General features: G+C 38.7%; 1 protein-coding gene across 3 annotated transcripts in view; it reads left to right on the top strand.

The window, feature by feature from the left end:
* The window catches only part of LOC124721349 (N-fatty-acyl-amino acid synthase/hydrolase PM20D1-like), a 266,153-nt gene that overhangs the window by 226,109 nt on the left and 18,136 nt on the right, over nucleotides 1-21,908 (top strand). For all 3 annotated transcript variants that reach the window (XM_047246273.1, XM_047246272.1, XM_047246271.1), the window contains 2 exons: nucleotides 2,217-2,412; nucleotides 15,381-15,521. In XM_047246273.1, coding sequence (XP_047102229.1) covers nucleotides 2,217-2,412; nucleotides 15,381-15,521 — 337 coding nt within the window. The remainder of the gene's footprint in view (nucleotides 1-2,216; nucleotides 2,413-15,380; nucleotides 15,522-21,908) is intronic.

The following is a 21,908-nucleotide window of genomic DNA, read 5'->3' as shown; positions in this document are numbered from 1 at the left end:
TGTGAAGCAGTCATTTTTTGTTGTGCTTATCGCGATTCAGCATCTCCACTATATGGTGAGTAGCAACTTTCCTTCCCTAATATTGTTACATTCTAGCCTGGATTTTCCATTGTTTGATTTTTTATTATTATTGTTATTGTTACTTCATTTAACTTTGGCAATGCCAGCAGCAGGTAAAGATGCTCAAGGTGAATAAAGCATTTGAATTTGAATTTGAACAGACATAATTGTGTATTAACAAATTTGTTGTTACGTACAGATCTGAGGTTCCAGTGAGAGCTGTGGGTGACATCATGTGGATAGCAATTATATAAATGATATATTGATTTGGATATTTCAGAAGAGTTACCTCTGTTTTTACTATAGGGTGGTTTTTGACAGGAATGGGAGTTGGTATGGGATGGTGAGAAGAAATGCCTTTGATAACTCAGATTTATTTATATTTCTTCGTAGTTTCAGAATACCTGCTGCAAATACTTTTAAGTCATTTATGCAATGTTGCCAGCTATATAAATGAAACCAGCTCCTGATAGACATGGAATTACTTCTGCTATCATAAATTTATACAAAACAAAGAATAACAATCAGAGTGGAATATTCTAAATGCTGCAGTCATACTATCTGCTAATACAGGCAAAAGAATATGCAGATGAAATAAACACTGCTGGCCATCCAAAATGCAACACCAAAAAGGTCCAGAGATATCACAATCAAATTGATTTGGGAGATAATATGTTGCCCGAAGATTGCATGATTGAGAATACAGCCCCGTGTGGAGTGAGAAAGATGATGAAATCTGTATTGAGTGTTGCCACCATTCCTGGCTATAACCACTGCTACATGCCTCAGCACTGAATCAAAGAGGCTCTGGATGCGTTGTTGGGGTATATCAGTCCATACCGCTTTCACATATCACCTAAGCTGAGCTGGCATAGCAGTGGGTGGTATATCTTGGACCAGTTGTTCTGCGATCATCGACCAGACGTTTTTGATAGGTGAGAGATTGGGAGAACAGGGAGGCCAAGGCAACATTGCAGTCCAATGGGTGATGAAGAAGTCTTGAAAATTGCATGCTCCTGTGGTAGCACATTGTCTTGTTGCATTGTAGCTGTTGGCAAGCTCCGAAGGCATGGGAGGTCAACAGGCTCCAACATATCAGAGATGTAACACTGGCTGGTTAGTGTACTGGCAATACATACTACAGGGGTGCACGAGTGGAGTCCAGTAGCACCTCAAACCATAATATCAGGTGCAGGACTAGTATTGTGATGCATAAGGCAACAGTTCTCTCACCATGGCATCTCCAGACTCTAATCTGACCATTATGGTGGTGCTGGCAGAATGAAGATTCATCAGTAAAAACAATGTCATTTCATTCAGTTTTCCATATCCGTCATTCATAGCACCATTGCCAGCCCAGACACCTGTGGCATTGACTCACTGGTAAATGCAGCAATTGACACTTTGCAGACAGTCCACCGTGCTGCATACAATGCCGAATGGTACACGCGGACACTGCTTGTTGTGGAACAGACCAAATGTATTGTGATATAGTTCATGATGTGGCAGAGTGATCCATCACTGCCATGTGCACATTATGCATGTCATCACATGTAGTGGTGCAACAAGTTGGGTTTAATCAGTCCCAGCAATCTGTCATTCTCTCCTTCATCAAACCGTTACAGATCCACATCAGAGTTGCTTCATTCCATTTGACACAACCACTGATTTCTCTGAAGGATAATCTGCAATCCCTATAGGCAACTATTCTCCATCAGTCGAACTCCAAAACGTGCTCTAAAGACAATCACTGCCTTCTACAAGGCGTACTGAAGCTGTTTACACAAAAGAACTGCACGAAAGAACAATTCCAGTATGTCCACATGACTATCTGTTCTCCCTTTACATAGCACTTGCAGGCTGTGTTACTTGACTGGCACCTCTGATGTGCACCTCTGCTGAAATGTTAATAGTGTGCATCTCTCATCGCTGCAAAAGCTTGCTGCAAATTTCACCTAATTTAGATGCTTCTTTCAGAGTGTTGTATTTTGGGTGGCCAGTAGTGTAGTAGTTCAGTAATTAGACAATGAAAAAATGTACTTATGCTAGAAAAAAATAAGATATTTGTCATGTGGCTGTGCTGATTACAGTATTTTTTTAATCTGCTGTGTCATTCATGTGTATTCCTTACCTGCAAAATGTTTGTTTTCACCTAGCATTGGAGTCTCAGAAAAAGGCTCTGCCACTGTTGAACTCAGTGTAAGGGGAAGTCCAGGGCACTCCAGCTTTCCACCAGCAGAATCAGCTATTGGAATTCTAGCAGCAGCTGTTGCACGTCTAGAAAAAAACCCTCAGCCAGCTCTACTCGGCCAAGGCCCTGAAGCAGCCACATTCCAGTACCTAGCACCACATGTGAGTTTATGAGTAACTCTTAAGCTTTCTGGTAACAAGAATCAAACAGCTGAGTTCAATCCAAAATTATAAATGAAACCATGGAAAATCCAGGGTGGAATACTGACAGTATTATGAAAAGGAAAAATCACTGCTCACCATGTAATAGAGATGCTGAGTCACAGACAGGCACAACAAAAAGACTGATAAACAAGTAAGTTTCTGGCCAGAAGGCCTTTGTCTCATTTAGGCAACATACACACCCACATTCACACAGATGCAACTGACACACACAACACAGCCTCTCGCTGCTGAGGCCGGGCCAAAATTATAAATGAGTAGACCAAAGAAGATTGTTCAATAGGTATCATTACTATATTTTAATTACAATGTGCATTTAAGATAAGGTCAAAGAAGGACATGAGGAATTATCACCAGTACCCTATTTTTAGTCTTAGAATCCTGTCAAAAGTGCTGATGACAGTAGCTGCAATCCAAATTCAAAATTTTACTATAAGAAATGCTATTATTCTAAGTAACTAGTTTGTAGTCCAAGAAGGAAAAAAATACTCTGGATGCAGTGAAAATGTTTATTGAAAAGATAAGTAAACTGTTAGATCAGAGAAGTAAACTTGCAGATGTCTTCTGGAGTCTCATGTAAGCCTTTGACTCAGTAAAACAGGTCTTGCTTATTTACAGATTAGATAAATATGGGTTTAAGAACAGTGTTCTGCAATGTCTTATGTCATAACTGCAGAGCAGGAAAAGTTGAATTGAATTGAATTTTATTTGATCCTGTAAGATTGCATTGTGTACAGTAAATGTATGTGTAATATAGGACATGTCAAAATATTAATATTCTTTATCACTTATTTTTCTACACCTTTAGCTTACACTTTTACATCACTGATAATGAGTAACAATATATACAAATTTAATGGCATAAGTATTCTGCAACACTGTAAAACTCTTTTTCAATGAGATAGTCTTTAAGTTTCTTTGGAAAGTCATTATGAAGTATACTATCTTGCAGGTTTCTGGGCAGACTTCTTAGTAGTCTGATACCAGAGTACTGGGGTCCTTTTTCTAGCATTGCCAGTCGGTGGGGTATGCTCCGTACTTCATCCTTCTTTCTTGTATTGTGGGTGTGTACACTAGCATTTGTAATCCAGTCCTCACTACCTTTTGTGATGTACATTATTGTTTTGTATATATACAACAATGAAAAAGTTAAGATACCTAGATTCTTGAAACAGTTTCTGCATGTTTCAGAGGTCTTTCTTCTTAAAATGGTTCTAATTGCTTTTTTTTTTGTAATGTGAACACTCATTTTGTCTCTTGTTTGTTTGAGTTTCCCCACACAGTCACTCCATACTGTAAGTATGGTTTGAAAAGTCCATGATACACTGTACACAGAAGGTTCTTGTCTGAATACTGTGATAGCTGCATCATTAAGAATATGACAGAGCTCAGTTTCTTACAGACATTATTAATATGTTTTTTCCATTTCAGGTCATTATCCACAAGAATACCTAAGAATCTAGCAGATTCTACTTCTTCCAGCCTTGTTCCATCAACCTCTAAATCCATGTCTACAGCCTTTTCCTTGTTTTTAAACACTGAATACATCGTCTTTTTTAGATTTATAACCAGTTCATTTTCCAACAGCCATTGAGCTGTGACATTTGCAGATATGTATGCTCTGCTCTCAAGCTGTTCCATATTTTGGTCACTATTTAGTATTGTCATGTCATCAGCATACAATATTTTCTTTTCTTCCTCCTCAACACCTATATCATTAACAAATACATTAAATAACAATGGCCCCATTACCGAACCCTGCGGCACTCCATATTTGATGTATTTGGTTTCTGATTGGTATGAGTTCCCTAATGATACATACTGCTTGCGGTTGCACAAGTATGATTTTATCCATTCACCTGGTTGCCCCCGAATGCCATAGTTGCTTAATTTTTGTATCATGGTCAATGGTGTCAAATGCCTTTGAAAGATCCAGAAACATTGCAGAGACAACCTTTTTCTCATCTAAGGACTGTAAAATGTATTCTGTTAGACTGACAATTGCTGATTCTGTAGATTTACCCTTTCTGAAACCATATTGTGAGGGCATGAGAATGTTATGTTTGTCTAAATAGTTAACTACTCTGGTATACATAAGCATCTCTAGGATTTTTGAGAAACCTGATATCAGTGAAACTGGTCTGTAGTTGTTGGGATCATCCTTACACCCTTTCTTGTACACTGGCACTACCTTCGTTGTCTTCAGTTTTTCTGGAAAAATTGCATCTATGAAAGAACAGTTTGCTATGTTCAGCAGTGGTGTTATTATCTCCTCACATACCAGCTTTATTACATGATTTGATATTTCATCATCATCAGCTGATTTCTTGGACTTCAGTTTCTGTATAGTTTTCCGCAATTCATCTTCCGTGACTGGTCTTAAGAGCATAGTACTGCATGATCTTTTTGGTACCTTAATACCCTTCTGTTTTTGACTATTTCTTTCCAATTTTAGGTTTTCTACTACACTGATATAGTTATTATTCAGTATGTTTGCTATTTCCATATCATCTGTGACCACTGTGTTGTCTATTTTAATTGACCTAATACCTTCTTCTTTGTTTGACCCATCTTTTTCCTTTCTTTCAGCATTGATTGCATTCCAAGCTGCCTTTGCCTTGTTTTTTTAGTTCGCTATTGTGGTGTCAACTGCTCTTGCTTTCGTTTCTCTTATTGTTTTTCTAGACTTCTTTTTTAACACTTTATATTTTTCAGCTTCGCCCATCCGTCTCATGTGCTGAAGCTTCCTTCGCTGTTCTAGTATTTCACTGGTAATCCACTGTGTTTGATTTTGCTGCCTTTCTTGTCTTTTTACTTTGGGAAATGCTACATTAAAATGGTACTTAATTGTTGAAATAAATGCATCATATTTTTCATTTAGACTCTGGGCCTGTAGGGTTTCATTCCAGGTTTCCTTACTTAACATTGTTCTAAAGATGTTGATATTTTGTTCACTGATGATCCTAATTTCTTTGGTTGTTTGTTTTGGTTCTGATACTGTGTCATTACTTCTGCAAAAGCTGATTAGTTGTCCATGATGATCAGATATTTCTGTCTGAACTACATGTGAATCATAGTTACACATATTAGTAATTATGTTGTCAATAATTGTCTCACTTTGTGAAGTCACTCTTGTTGGTGCAGTTATTGTCACTTTCATGTTATGCTGTATTAACAATTCTTCAAAATCCTGTCTTATTTTTGTGTCTTTTCCCATGTCAATGTTGAAGTCTCCACATATAATAAGATTTCTCTTGATATTCATTCTCAATAAGCTAGCAATTTTTTTTAGAAAGATGCTAATATTGCCACATGGTGACCTGTACACACAAAACACTCTAAAATCCTCTGCCACTATACCAGTAACTTCAAAGTCTTTTTCTCTAGCTATGGGAAATGTAGCAGCTTCACTGTTTACATTCTTTGATAGAGTACCTGTTTTAATATATATACAAACGCCACCACCCTTATATTTAGATCTGCAGAAGTAACTAGCTAGTTTGTAGTCCTTTATTGCCACATCATGTATTTTACTTTCAGTTAGTCCATGTTCACTTATGCATAATATGTCTGGTCTTACTTCACTCAGGAGTACTTCTGCTTCTAATTTTTTGTTACCAAAGTATTGAATATTTTGATGAAGTACTTTTATGTAATTTTTCTTTTGTTGGTTTACATGTTGTGAGCTGTATTCTGGGGCAAATTCTTTAGTATCGTCTTTTTTGTATGGTGCTTATATTTTTCTTTTCCAGCTGGAGTGTGTGATTTTTCACCCCCTTCAGGCCATATTAGTTTCCCTTGCATGTAATGATTTTGCAGACATCTGCAAACATTCTGCTGAACGTTACAGACCCCAGTCTATTTAAATGCAAGCCATCCTTCGCTAGTGAGTTTTCACATAGGAATTTGTTTGGGTCTATAAAAATTTCCCCAAGACGATCACATTGTTCTTTAAGAGCACAGTTTATTTTGGCAATATATTTTTCACTCACCGACCTTCTGTTTATGATTCCGCTAAGTATCAGACGAGATCCTGCATACATATTTCTTGCAGAACGAATCATGTTTCTTGTTTCGCTTGCCATTTCTTCCTCACTGCTGCTCCTTAACGAATTCGTTCCAACATGTATAAACACCCCATTATAGTTATGTCTGGTTTCAGAATCTGGTTCTGTGGTATCTTGTCTTGCATTTACCATATTTTTAAAATGTTTACCGAGTTGATGCGTTCTAATACCAGGTCGTACGTCGATCTTGCAATTGGGGACAGCGATATTCTTCAGCAGCGAATCGCCAATTATTAAAAAGTCATTTTCCTTTTGTTGCGTATCTGTCGCCTTGTTTTTCCTTTTGCTGTATGTCACCACCTTCCATTTATATTTATCTTCCGGTTTTTGGCTTACTGAGTTTACCGAGACATCAACGGGAACACTTGAAATGTTGTTTTTAAAGTACGATAGGTCACTCGTATTTTCGTGATCTTGTTGCTTTTCCGTTTGATGGCTTTTACAGGCCGGCCGAAGTGGCCATGCAGTTAAAGGCGCTGCAGTCTGGAACCGCAAGACCGCTACGGTCGCAGGTTCGAATCCTGCCTCGGGCATGGATGTTTGTGATGTCCTTAGGTTAGTTAGGTTTAACTAGTTCTAAGTTCTAGGGGACTAATGACCTCAGAAGTTGAGTCCCATAGTGCTCAGAGCCATTTGAACCATTTTTGATGGCTTTTACACACACAGGACTTCTTTTCTTGTATTAATGTATCGTTTTCTTTCTTGATGGTCGAAAGTTCGCTTTTTAATGCCTCAATGTCACTTCGTAGTAATTTTATAATTTCGTTTTTTGTATCAACTGCACTTACAAGATCGGCCGTTTTGTCACGTAAACAACCATGACATGTCCACAGAAAATCATCGCTGACGAACTTTAGATTTACTTTCGCACACTTTTCTTGTAACCAGAAGTTGCATTTGATACACAGAATACCCTTCATCACACGCTTTTTACATTCTCTACACGAAAAACTGTTCATTTTTTGCCTTTTTAGCGAGAGAGAAGCATCACTACACTTTCCTATCGGCGCCATCTTGCCAGCCTGTGGTACACTATGTGATCAAAAGTATCCAGACACCCCCGAAAACAAACATTTTTCATATTAGGTGCATTGTGCTGCTACCTACTGCCATGTACTCCATATCAGTGACCTCAGTAGTCATTAGACATTGTGAGAGAACAGAATGGGGCACTCCGCAGAACTCGTGGACTTCGAACTTGGTCAGGTGATTGGGTGGCACTTGTGTCGTACGTCTGGACGCGAGATTTCCACACTCCTAAACATCCCTAAGTCCACTGTTTCTGATGTGATAGTGAAGTAGAAACATGAAGGGACACGTTCAGCACAAAAGTGTACAGGCTGACAGAGACCGCCGACAATTGAAGAGGGTCATAATGTGTAATAGGCAGACATCTATCCAGACCATCACATAGGAATTCCAAACTGCATGAGGATCGACTGCAAGTACTATGACAGTTAGGCAGGAGGTGAGAAAACTTGGATTTCATGGTCAAGCGGCTGTTCATAAGCCACATATCGTGCCGGTAAATGCCAAATGACACTTCGTTTGGTGCAAGGGGTGCAAACATTGTATGATTGAACAGTGGAAAAACATTGTGTGGAGAGACGAATTATGGTACACAATGTGGCGACCTGATGGTAGGGTGTGGTTATTGGCGAATGCCCGGTGAACGTCATCTGCCAGTGTGTGTAGTGCCAACAGCAAAATTCGGAGGCGTTGGTGTTACGGTGTGGTCGTGTTTTTCATGGAGGGGGCTTGCACCCTTGTTGTTTTGCATGGCACTATCACAGCATAGGCCTACATTGATGTTTTAAGCACCTTCTTGCTTCCCATTGTTGAAGAGAAATTCGGTGATGGCAATTGCATCTTTCAGCATGATTGAGCGTCTGTTCATAATACACGGCCTGTGGCGTAGTGGATACATGACAAAAACATCCCTGTAATGGACTGGCCTGCACAGAGTCCTGACCTGAATCCCATAGAATGCCTTTGGGATGTTTTGGAATGCCAACTTTGTACCAGGCCTCACTGACTGACATCAATACCTCTCCTCAGTGTAGCACTCTGTGAAGAATGGGCTGCCATTCCCCAAGAAACCTTCCAGCACCTGATTGAACATATACCTGTGAGAGTGGAAGCTGTCATCAAGGCTAAGGATGGGCCAACACCATATTGAATTCCAGCATTACCGATGGAGGGCGCCACGAACTTGTAACCCATTTCCAGCCAGGTGTCCAAATACTTTTGATCACATAGTTGAACTGTCATTTCAAGAAAAGTTAATTAACATTCTAAATGGAGCATAGTATCACAAGGTGTGTCTCAGAGTTCCATTCTAGAGCTAAAACTTTCTTATTCTACCTATAAGAGCCTATGTTTTCAGTTGTCTGAAAGCTTTGTTACCATCGCCAATTATAAAACTGTATTTGTCTGCAGTACAATCACACACCTGACAGTGCCCATTCCAGCAATTATTATGATGTATATACCTTGAATTGTGTAAAGAACCTGTTAAATATCAGTTATTATTATTTTGATATTTTATTATTATTTACATATTTTATTCATACATTTTGTTTGTCCATCTTTAGGAAAACTGCATAACTGTTTCTATGAGGACAGCTATTGTGAAGTTTACAAATGGAAGTGCAAAAATGCAGCAAAATCATGAGGCTCATTGTGGTTGTTGTTGACTTCAGTCCAAAGACTGATTTGATGCAGCCCTCCATGCTACTCTATCCTGTGCAAGCCTCATCATTTCCAACATCCCTCTGAATCTGCTCACTGTATTCATCTCTTGGTCTCCCTCTATGATCCCCCCCACACACACACACTTCCCCCCAGTACTAAATTGGTGATTTCTTGATGTCTCAGAATGTGTCCTACCAACTGAACACTTATTCTAGTCAAGTTGTGCCACAAATCTCTTTCCTCCCCCGTTCTATTCAGTACCTTCTCATTAGGCATGTGACCTACCCACCTAATCTTCAATATTTTCTGTAGCACCTCATTTCAAAAGCTTCTATTCTCTTCTTGTCTAAACTGTTTATCATCCATTCTTCACTTCCATACATGGTTACACACCAGACAAGTACTTTCAGAAACGACTTCCTAACACTTAAATCTATACTTGATGTTAATGAATCTCCTGTTCTTCAGAAATGCTTTTCTTGTCTTTGCCAGTCTACATTTTATATCCTCTCTACTTTGACTGTGATCAGTTATTTTGCTGCCCAGGTAGCAAAACTTATTTACTACTTTAAGTGACTCATTTCCTAATCTAATTCCTTCCACATCAAGTGATTTAATTAGACTACATTTCGTTATCCTCATTTTGCCATTGTTGATGTTCATCTTATATCCTCCTTTCAAGACATTGTCCATTCTGTTAAACTGCTCTGCCAAGTCCTTTACTGTCTCTGACAGAATTACAATGTCATCGGCAAACCTCAAGTTTTTATTTCTTCTCCCTGCATTTTAATTCCCACTCCAAATTTTTCATTTCTTTCCTTTACAGCTTGCTCAATATATAGATTTAATGACATCAACAACACTGTCTCACTCCCTTCTCCACCGCTGCTTCCCTTCCATGCCCCTCTACTCTTATAACTGCCATCTGGTTTCTGTACGAATTGTAAATAGCCTTTCACTCCCTGTATTTTACCCCTGCCACCTTTAGAAGCTGAAAGAGAGTATTCCAGTCAACACTGTAAAAACTTTTCTCTAAGTTTAAAAATGCTGTAAATTGTAGGTTTGTCTTTCCTTAACCTGTCTTCTATGAGACATAATAGGGTCAGTATTGTCTTGCGTGTTCCTACATTTATCAGGAATCCAAACTGATCTTCCCCAAGGTCAGCTTCTGCCAGTTTTTCCATTTTCTGTGAATGATTTGTGTTAGTATTTTGCAGCCATGACTTATTAAACTGATGGTTCAATAATTTTCACACCTGTCAGCACCTGCTTTCTTTGGAATTGGGATTATTATATTCTTCTTGAAGTCTGAGGGTATTTCGCCTGTCTAGTGCATCTTGCTCACCAGATGGAAGAATTTTGTCATGGTTGGCTCTCCTAAGGCTATCAATAACTCTAACAGAATGTTGTCTACTCCCGGGCCCTTGCTTTGACTTAATTCTTTCAGTTCTTTATCAAATTATTCATGCAGTATCCTATCTCCCTGCTCATCTTCCTTTACATCCTCTCCCATTTCCATAACATTGCTCGCAAGTACATCTCCCTTGTATAGCCTCGCTATATGCTCCTTCCGTCTTTCTGCTTTCCCTTCTTTGCTTAGGACTGGTTTTCCATCTGAGCTCTTGATATTCGTACAGGTGGTTCTCTTTTCTCCAAAGGTCTCTTTAATTTTCCTGTAGGCAATGTCCATCTTATCCCTAGTGATATATGCTTCTCCATCCTTACATTTGTCCTCTAGCCATTCTTGCTTAGCCACTTTGCACTTCCTGGTGATCTCATTTTTTAGACATTTTGCATTCCCTTTCACCTGCTTCATTTGTTTCATTTCTGAATTTTCTCCTTTCCTTGATTAACTTCAATATCTCTTGTGTTGACCAAGGATTTCTACTAGTTTTCATCTTTTTGTCTACTTGATCTTCTGCTGCCTTCACTACTTCATCTCTCAAAGCTACCCATTCTCCTTCTATTGTATTCCTTTCCGCTGTTCTTGTCAATCATTCCCTAATGCTCCCCCTGAAACCCCTTACAACCTCTGATCCTTTCAGTTTATCCAGGTCTCATCTCCTTAAATTCCTGCCTTTTTGCAGTTTCTCCAGTTTTAATCTGCAGTTCATAACCAATAAATTGTGGTCAAAGTCCACAACTGCCCCTGCAAATGTCTTACAATTTAAAATCCGCTTCCTAAATCTCTGTCTAACCATTATATAATCAATCTGAAACCTTCCAGTGTTTACAAGTCTCTTCCATGTATACAACCTTCTCTCATGATTCTTAAACCAAGTATTAGCTATGATTAAATTATGCTCTGTGCAAAATTCTACCAGGCGGCTTCCTCTTTAATTCCTTTCCCCCAGTTCACATTCCCCTACTACTTTTCCTTCTCTTACTTTTCCTACTATCAAATTCCAGTCCCCCATGACTATTAAATTTTCAGTTCCCTTAATCATCTGAATAATTTCTTTTACCTCATCATACATTTCCTCACTCTTCTCCTCATCTGTGGGGCTAGTTGGCATATAAACTTGTACTGCTGTTGTGGGTGTGGGCTTCATGTCTATCTTGGCTACAATAATGCATTCACTATGGTGTTCATAATAGCTTATCCACATTCCTGTTTATTTACCAATTATTAAACCTACTCCTGCATTACCCCTATTTGATTTTGTATTTATAACCGTGTATTCACCTGATCAGAAGTCCTGTTGCTCCTGCCGCCAAACTTCACTAATTCCCACTATATCTAACTTTAAACCATCCATTTCCTTTACCTGCATGATTAATGGATCTGAAATTCCTTGCTCTGATCCATAGAAAGCCTGTTTCGTTTCTCCTGATAACTACATCCTCCGCATAGTCCCCACTCAGAGATCTAAATGGGAGACTATTTTACCTGCAGAATATTTTACCCAAGAGGATGCAATCATCATTTAACCATACAATAAAGATGCATGGCCTTGAGAAGAATTACAGCTGTAATTTCCCCTTGCTTTCAGCTGTTCACGTTACCAGCATAGCAAGGCTGTTTTTGTTGATGTTGCAAGACCAGATCAGACTGTTGATGCTGCAACTACTGAAAAGGCTGCTGCCTCTCTTCAGGAACCACATGTTTGTCTGGCCTCTCAACAAATACCCCTTCCACTGTGGATGCATGTGTGGTACGACTATCTGTTTCACTGAGGCACGCAAGCCTCTCCACCAACGACATGGTCCATAGTTCATGGGGAAGTAGAGGTCAAGTAGTATCTGAAAAATCACAAAAAGTGAAAAACACACACACACACACACACACACACACACACACACACACACACACACACAGAGAGAGAGAGAGAGAGAGAGAGAGAGAGAGAGAGAGAGAGAGAGAGTTCATTTAATATCAAGGGAAATACAGTGGAATTAAGACTTGAAAACGAGAGGAAAAAAATGCTAATGAATACTGAAGATGTTTTGTGAATAGAAGCAAAAGATGTCTGATGAAAGTCACTCTTAAACTGCAGTAAGCTAAAGAAGGGAAAAAAACAACAATAATGGATAAAATCATTCAGTGTTCCTGAGAAGTAATGATTTGTTCTGTGATACATGAGTCAGTAGATACAATAAGGCAGTTTACAACAACTTAATCATCTTGTTTAGAATGGAGTTGAACAGATGTAACTGTACATTATATAGATGTAGGGGAATGTAGGGTGTGATGGAAAATGACAGGAACCGTACAAATAAGTTGGAATTAATGTGGAGTATAAGTAATATAACTGAGGCACATACAAAGCATAAAAAACTGAAATTATTCTTAATTTACATCCATTAGGACACATCTTTTACACTACTCTATAAATATAGCTTCATTATTTAAAAATACCATGACTGAACAATAACTTGTTTACAGAAGGATGGTGTATAGTTTTCTTCTCAGAAAACTTAGTTCAAACTGTGGAAGTTTTTCATAGCTTTTGTAGTATAATTTTAGCCTTAAATTTTCTTTGTTTCTAGTATCACATATATGCTAAAAATTGTTTCTTACCAATAATTCTGAATTATTACATGTAAAGATAAACAGATCATGATGGGGGTGCAATATAAAACACTGCCTACACAATGGCAATTGTTTGGAATGGTGCCTCAGTGCCTTGTCTTTTTGTGCCATTTGCCTATCAGTTCTGACTGCCAGTGGGAGTCTGCAGGTTGTCCTGGTTGTGAATACTTGGGCTGAGTCTTGTAGAGTTGCTGATGAATGCAGTGACCGTTCAAAAACCCTAATGATAGGCAGACATGTTTCTAATGAAGGATCTCTTGATTTCAACAAGTCCATCCAGAGTGCATCCTGCAGAACATGCACTAATATAATGTTTCTGACTAATGAATTGCATATGACTGTGTGCCGTCCTGATTACTGCACCTACAGTCCCTGGGTAGCCCTTGTAACTGTGCAATCCATTCTCTGTATGATTGTCCACTGGGCTTGTGATAGCTGAAGAATTTATGTCTAGGAGCAACTATATGAACTTGAGTCCACAGCTCGTGGACTAGTGGCTAGCGTTGCTACCTCTTGATCATGGGGTCCAAGGTTCGAGTCCCAGCTGGGTTAGGGATATTCCCCACCCGGGGACTGGGTGTTTGGGTTGTCCTCATCATCTCATCATCATTTGGGCAGAGGTGAGATTGGAACTGGAAAGATTGGGAACTTGTATGAGTGCTGATGACCTTGATGCTTAGTGCCCAACAAACCATCATCATTATCATCTATATGAACTTGAGAGTCAAAAGATTGAAGCAAACTGGATTTGACCCTATTGTATAAGAGCACATGGGGCTCTGTCTTGGATTTAAGGTGTTGTACTAGATGATATATCTCTGGTCCTGTATAAGCCAACAGAAAAGTGCATCACTGCTCATTACCAGAGATGCAGATACTGTGGACCAGGAAGTGCTGCTCCATACTTGCAATATAGTTGGTCCATGGTTCAACCTTGTGGATGAATGGCCAGAACAATGAGGCTGTCTTATGAAATGCCATGACCATGGTGTTGATTCTGGAGAGATTATTGGAGACCTCAAGTGCGGGGACTGAAACTGTGGTTACTCCATCTGCTATGGCCTGCAGAGTGTGTTGCATAGGAGAACAGCAGGAAATCTACTTTTCCATGAAAATTGGTTGCTTGGAAAGTCAACAATCATTGATGCAGGGATGTAGATGTGTTGTCGACCTTGGAGGTGTAATGTCATGACATGTCATGCAGAAATTATTAACAGGATTTATCTTGTTCTGTAGCCCTATAAATAGTTCATTAGATGAGTCAGGTGCAACTTTTCTTTCGGAACAGCCTTTGAAGATTATTAGGTTAGCCTCTATAAAGCAACAAATCTAAGAATCTATCAACAAGCTATCATCTAAAATAAAACTGATCCACTGGCTAAAATGAATGAATTTACACAAAAGTGTGATGCAAATTCAGATGTATTCTGTGCAACTTGCAGGAGTTGGCACATTGAATGAAGAGTTAATGCCATTTGCATCTATACTGGTAGATTACTGAATTATGAATATCAACCTGATGGAAAGTATATTTTCACCTTCCACCATTTACCCATCACAGTGCCAGTGTGGTGGTGTTACAATGAAATGGCAGTAGTAATAGTAGTAGTAGTCATATTTTGGTATGGCCAACCATACCACGTGCAGTCAAACTTTCAGTATCACATTGGAACAATGAGACTCAACATTTCCTCTGTATTGTCATTAGTGCTGAATATAATTTAGGTCAGTTTAATTTTGGTGTCACTCACTGTCATCAGAGTTTGTGTTGTGTTCCTTTGCTAATTCATGCATAACACTTACTCAATAGCCAAATATATTATATTCCTGGGGCTGTTTTTAAAGGTATTCCTTATCCAAAGTGTTATTATGTAGCCATCCATATCAGCCTGGTAAGCAGACTGCAATACCATTTTATTTTTACAGTATGGTAACCATTTTTAACATTCCATTTCAAACTATAAATGTCCAATATATTGTCTTTAATGGGTAGACAGATACTATGAAAGATTTGGAAATATGTTTTTAAAAATATGACAGTGTACTGTGTAATGGATAGTGCATGTAGATTCCTGTAGCTGTCCCTTTTAATGTCACACTTCTTTGCCTTCCAGGTTTCGTTTGGTTATAAAATTCTGTATAGTAATTTATGGCTCTTTTCGGGACTAATGGCTCGAGAATTAGCACTTAAACCGATTGCAAATGCAATTGTTCGCACAACAACAGCCATCACTGTATTTCATGGTGGAATAAAGGTAAAAACTAAATATTTTTCATAGAATAGTGAATTTTAATGTGTTTTATTTGCATTTATAAACAGATTCCTTTAAAATTCTATATTTACATATGGATCATTTTTTGCAAATATCTGTAAATTGTGCTGCTTAAGCTCCCATACAAACTTTAAACAGAAATAAATAAATTTGTAAAATGTTGTGACAGATTGAGAATAATTCCCAACTAATTATTAATTCAGTGTAGTTTTCATTGTGTATCATGTGTGAAGTTATAGTTAACATGTTTCTGTTTCATTTTAACATCTTACAAGACAGCAGTCTTACTGATCATTACATTAAGTTCCATCGTTACACTCCATATCTTCAAATTGTGCAAAACTCCTGACTGGAAAAAGCATTAACACTTCCATTAATTGTACACATAAGAACAGATAACTGCCCATTTTTGCCCATGTACAAGACTCTGAATTAGTAGGAGAAACACAATTAAAGCAATGTCTATTAATTTTCCCAGTGGGCAAATGAGGAACACTTTGATGAATGCTTTCTTGATGAGAATATAAGGAACTCTGTGATGACTGTTATTTTCATTTACTTAGTGTAGATGAATTCCATGCAAACGGAAGTTATATATAGTTTAAAATTCGATATGTGATTAGACCAATACCACGTGGAGATAACCTGCCATTTCCTTGCCTCCAGCTGTATTGGAGAGTGTAACATCAGAGAGTGAAATTATAAGTGAAACTACTGATGCTGATACCAATGTCTACTGACCTGGAGACATGAGTCCATCCCTCAACTGTTTTCACAGCATGCACTCAGATATCTGGTAAGAGACTTAAATTTACTGAAGGAACCTGTGCAGCACTTCGTATATCTAATGTTGAACAAAGAAAGAAAAAAAATGGTTTAAAAGTGAAATCTTGTGTCAATGTATGGACACAAAGGAACACCGAGAAATAATCTAGCTTTGCCTGACAGGGCCATATTTTCTTTAAAAAAAATGAATGAGTTGTTAGTTTATTTTGAAAAGTACAGGCTACACAGTATACAAAAATATGTGGATTTGCGACTGGGATTTATGGATGAAATAAGCTTCAATGTGCCAGTGTAAATCCCAGGTGAATCTATGAAACAGGCAGAAGCTAATGATAAAAAGTTATATGAAAATAGGTGCTTTTGATGTGCAGTGGCATGAAGATGATAATGTTTACCATTTGCTACTAACCTGTACAAACAGGAAACTAAACCAAGCAATAGTGCACTAGCTAAGTACTGCAAAAATCTCCTGGAAGATTTTCTGAATAGTGATGCAATTAATTGTCTGAAAATATCTTACAAAAAATTATTACTGTACATACTGCACTGATCTGTCAACTTAAGGAAAGTAGTTACCTTCTAGAACTAAGTAATATTAGCCATTAATGAGAATTTGATAATGTGTGTAACCCCAAAATTTTTCTTATGGATACATGCTCATGTAATCTCTTCAGATGAAACAAAGCATGCTAAAGTCTGGGATTATGAGAAGAAGAGCACTGCAACAGAATACCTTTTAAAATGCACCAAACTGACTTATGTGTGTGTGTGTTTAACAATTGGACAGACAGTATGGCAATAACTGTAGTTCTCAGGTAAAGCAAACCCCAAAACAAAGAAGATCCTTTCAGTTCTCACTTATAGAGCACTTTATACATATCAGTTTGTATTCTCAGCATACTGAAAAAAATAGATAAGCAGTTACTGAGAGATTTCTCATTGATCTTTGTTTGCATGACAGTGAATTCTGTACCTAATGTAAGTGAAGAAACATTAAATTGTCAATGACACAAGACAAGAGAGCCATAGAATGGAATGATATTCTAACAAAATAGGTTTGTTACCATTGATTATTTCTATTCTGAAATGATAGGTAGCACAAAAATGTAGATAGTACCTGTCTTTAATTACAAACAAAAGTATTTTGTGCAGATTATGGACTATGATAGCTTACAATAGTTAATAGATGGTAAAAAATGTAGATTATAGCAGAAACTAGGTAACATACTTGACTTATATTTGGGTGGAATGGAAGGACATTTTAAGAAAAAAGTGAATTTGTTTGCGGTCAATTGATGTAGTAATGATAATAATGTATCAATGGATAATAGTAAAAAGACCCGTTATTGCTGAATCTATAAGCTTCTTTCCCTTTCTCCTGTTTAAACCAATAATTAGTGATGTTATACTTTCTTTCTCATCTTTCATTTGTGTACAACACATTTTGTTCACTCATTCCTAACTTAGTGATTACCACTCATACCTTTCAGTTACACATTTGAAAATCAGTTCTAAATGCTTTATAGGCTGAGTTATTGTTCCCTTAAATCATTCTGAACGCCTTCAAAGTTTTTACTATTTCCTGTTATTTTTATCTTAACTTGTTCATAAATAAATTAGGTTCAAATTATTTGTTTGTTTCAGAATGGGCCCCTATATTTTTCAGTGCCATGAATGATTTAAAATATCTGAAGTTTTGTGTGGTCAAAACATCAGATGTTTATAACTATTAACATTTTTAAAATAATAAAGTATTAATTGAAACTGATATTTCATAGAAGTTGATTTTCTTTGCCAACTCTTTAAACCGTGTGTCATTAAAACCATTTTCCTTAAATTTCAGATTATCAAATATTTATGTTAATAAATAAATGAGGAAAGGCCACAGCTTAGCTAAACCAGACTGGTGTGTGATGCATGGAAACACATACCAGCACGAAGATGTTGCTAACCTTTGAGCAACCTCTCTTTCTCTAGTGTATATGAACAATGTTCAAACAACTAGCCATTGCCATAGCAAAATTCCAATACCACAGACTCTTCCTGAAATCCTGTCTGGCATTTGAAGTGTTGTTCAAGAGACGTATACAAAGACATGCCCTTTCCCAATAAAACCATGCCAATCGCCATTATTTAGGTTTATTTCTAGGCTACCAGGTTCGACGATACACTGCATCATCTTCAGGCCTGCTTCAATCGAGTAACCTTCGTGTTACAAAATACAGCAGCACAGAAGGTTACTCAATTGAAGCAGGCCTGAAGATGACATAGTGTATCTTCGAAACTGGTAGACTAGAAATAAATCCAAATAATGGCGATTGATATTGTTTTATTGGATACTGACCAGCCATAGTCCAATACTCCAGCCAGAAGATGGAGTTACATTTACATGCCCTTTTTTCTGATCACATCAATTCTTAACCCTCACCACCATGGTCCAACATAATCACATCATCCAAGCTCAGGCTGCAACTAACCAGTTCTGCTTCTTTCACTGGGTCCTTTTTCCTTTAGACAGTAATTTACTGTAACAAGTCTCTGAGATAAAAATGGCTAGAAGCTGTCTCGGCTATTTATGTGTTATTTCTGCCAGTGAGTACACCTGCTCAATAAAGTACCAGAGACTTCTCGCCACCTCCTGCACCCCAACAAATCTTTAGACACTTCAGATACTGCCTTGCTGATCTCCTCCAGTTAAAATGCTTCCTGAAACTTCCTTCATCTGCCATAAGCCACACTGATTCTGAGCAGCTAACTAAGGTTTAGCCATGCTGGACAAGAAAAGGACATGTTTCCTTTTACTTATTCCCTTCAGTGGAATCATTTCTTCATCACTCACTATACTGACCACAGTCAGCAAAATTTACACACAGAACCTTGTTTCAGACAGTCCCAACTACCCTCAAATCATATTCTGCCACTTCTATCCAGACATCCCCTTATAACTTTACTGAAGTTACTTGCTGGCAATCTGGCTTCACCTTCATTCCCAATATGTCCAAACCTTCGAGCACCATTGTTTACAAACGTTAACACTATGATTCCATTGCAGATGTCCAGTGTGACCTCCAGCAGCTTCTCAAACATTAGTTCCATCTGAAAACCTGACACATTAATACACACTCTCAGCCCCTGGGACACCAACATTTAACCAGAAACTTCCCGGTAGATTAACTGTATACCAGACCTACACTCGAACTCAGGACCTTTGCCTTCCATGGGCAAGTGCTCTACCAACAGAGCTACCCAAGCCTGACTCATGACTTATCCTCACAGCATTACTTCTGCCAGTACCTCATCTCCTGCCTCCCAGACTTCACAGACACTCTCCTGTGATACTCGTAAGGCCAGCACTCTGACAAGGAAGGATACTGCAGGGCCTAGGCCTAGGGGCATGTTTCCAGAATTAAATTTGGCTCAAATGGTTCAAATGGCTCTGAGCACTATGGGACTTAACATCTGAGATCATCAGTCCCCTAGACTTAGAACTACTTAAACCTAACTAACCTAAGGACATCACACACATCCATGCCCAAGGCAGGATTCGTACCTGCAACCATAGCAGCAGCACGGTTCCAGACTGAAGCACCTAGAACCGCTCAGCCGCAATGGCCGGCAATGAAATTTGGAAAGCAGGAGATGAGGTACTGGTGGAAGTAAAGCTGTGATGATGGGTCACGAGTCATGCATGGGTAGCTCTGTCGTTAGAGCAATTGCCCGCAAAAGGCAAAGGTCCCGAGTTCAAGTCTTGGTCTGGCACACAGTTTTAATCTTCCAGGAAGTTCCATATCAGTGCACACTCTGCTACACAGAGAAGATTTCATTCTTGAACATCCCTCAGGCTGTGGCTAAGACATTTATCAGCAACATTCTTTATTCCAGGAGTACTAGTCTTGCAAGTTTCCCAGGAGAACCTTTGTAAAGTCTGGAATGTAGGAGCTGAGGTCCTGGTGGATGTAAAGCTGCGGGTATGGGCCATGAGTCATGTTTGGATAGCTATTTGGTAGAGGACTTACTCATGAAAGGCAAAGGATCTGAGTTCAAGTCTCGGTCCAGAACACAGTTTTAATCTGCCAGAAAGTTTCATAATATCACACACTCCACTGTAGAGTGCAAATTTCATTCTGGGAGCCATTCACTTGCTCCCTAAGCTCAATACTTACCAATATAGCACAATGGTGGATAATGGAATTGTATACAAGAGGATATCAATTCAAATACCCATCCTGCCCTCCACTTTTAAGTTTTTGTGATGTCCTTAAATCATTTAAGCTAAATTGTGACCTGATTTCTTTGAAAGGACATGGCCAATTTCCTTTCCTGTACTTCCCCAAATCTGAGCATGTGCTTCTTCTGTAATGACTTGATCACCAATGAGATGTTAAACCCTAATCTCCTTTCTAACAAACTCCACAAACCCAACTCCAGTAATCACTCTGCTCATTGCCTCATCTTGGCTGGCAAAAACAATGCTCTCACCAATATTCTTCTGACTTCATTTACCAGCACTCGCAACAAATTTTCCTCAGTCTCCCTTCCCAACAGTAATCATGTTCTCTTCCAACTCCCTGCAGTTGCTGGCCTTATACCATCATGTTCCTTATGCTAAATCCCTGTATATTAACTCCCCCTTCCCCTCACCCCACCCCCCCTCCCCTGCCCACATAGGATCTTGCTGCTGTGGAATACTACCTTTCCCAGCATCAACTAATATCGCCTAGTTCATAATGTTTTTGGCTAACCACAGTCTGACTCATAATTATACGTCATTTGAAGGCAATATCTTCAAACAAAACCATGGAACTGACAAGGATACCTACATGGCACTGTCTCATGCTCGTTTATGTGCTACCTAGAAGTATCACTTCTATCCACACAACACCTAAAACCACTTGTCTAATTTGGATTTGTAGATGACATCATTATGATCTGGACCAGTGCCAAAGAAAGTCCCTGATTTTTTCTCTAGAACCTTGAGTCTGCTCTAAAATCCACATCATCTAGCCCTTTTGAGCTCAACAAGCTACCTATGTAGATGTTGACCTCTACTTCTCAGGCTCATCCATGTCAGGCACATCCACCAACTCCACCTCCTCTGTGCCAGCTGTTATTTGTTCCACATTAAGAAATCCCTACCCTACAGCCTTGGCAACCATTGGCAGCCATGGTTGGAATTTCTCTAATGAGAAGCAAGGTTTAGCACATAACCTTACCAGAGACTTTACAGGCATAGAGTATCCTGCCCAGCTAATTCAGAACTGATAGCCCTTGCAATTTCTTCTTATGATACAAACAAACTCATATCCAATGTCAAACACAACTCTTCTCATCATCCAGTACCATACACACACTGAAAACTCAACAAAATCCTTTGCCAGGGATTTGAAGCCCTATGATGAAGTGTGGCCTATCCACCACTCAATGTATTAGTAGTATTACCCAACCTTTGTAATATCCTATGACATCACTATGCTAACTCTGCTCCAGGTTTTGCACAGTGCATAGGTCATGTGTCCAATTCCCCCAACTACCACCTCCTACCATAGTCAAAGCACAGCCATTTCCTGTTCTCAAAAAGGTAGG

Source organism: Schistocerca piceifrons, chromosome X, assembly GCF_021461385.2.
Source record: "Schistocerca piceifrons isolate TAMUIC-IGC-003096 chromosome X, iqSchPice1.1, whole genome shotgun sequence".
In the NCBI taxonomy this organism is placed as follows: Eukaryota; Metazoa; Arthropoda; class Insecta; order Orthoptera; family Acrididae; genus Schistocerca; species Schistocerca piceifrons.
This window is presented reverse-complemented; position numbering and strand designations above follow the sequence as displayed.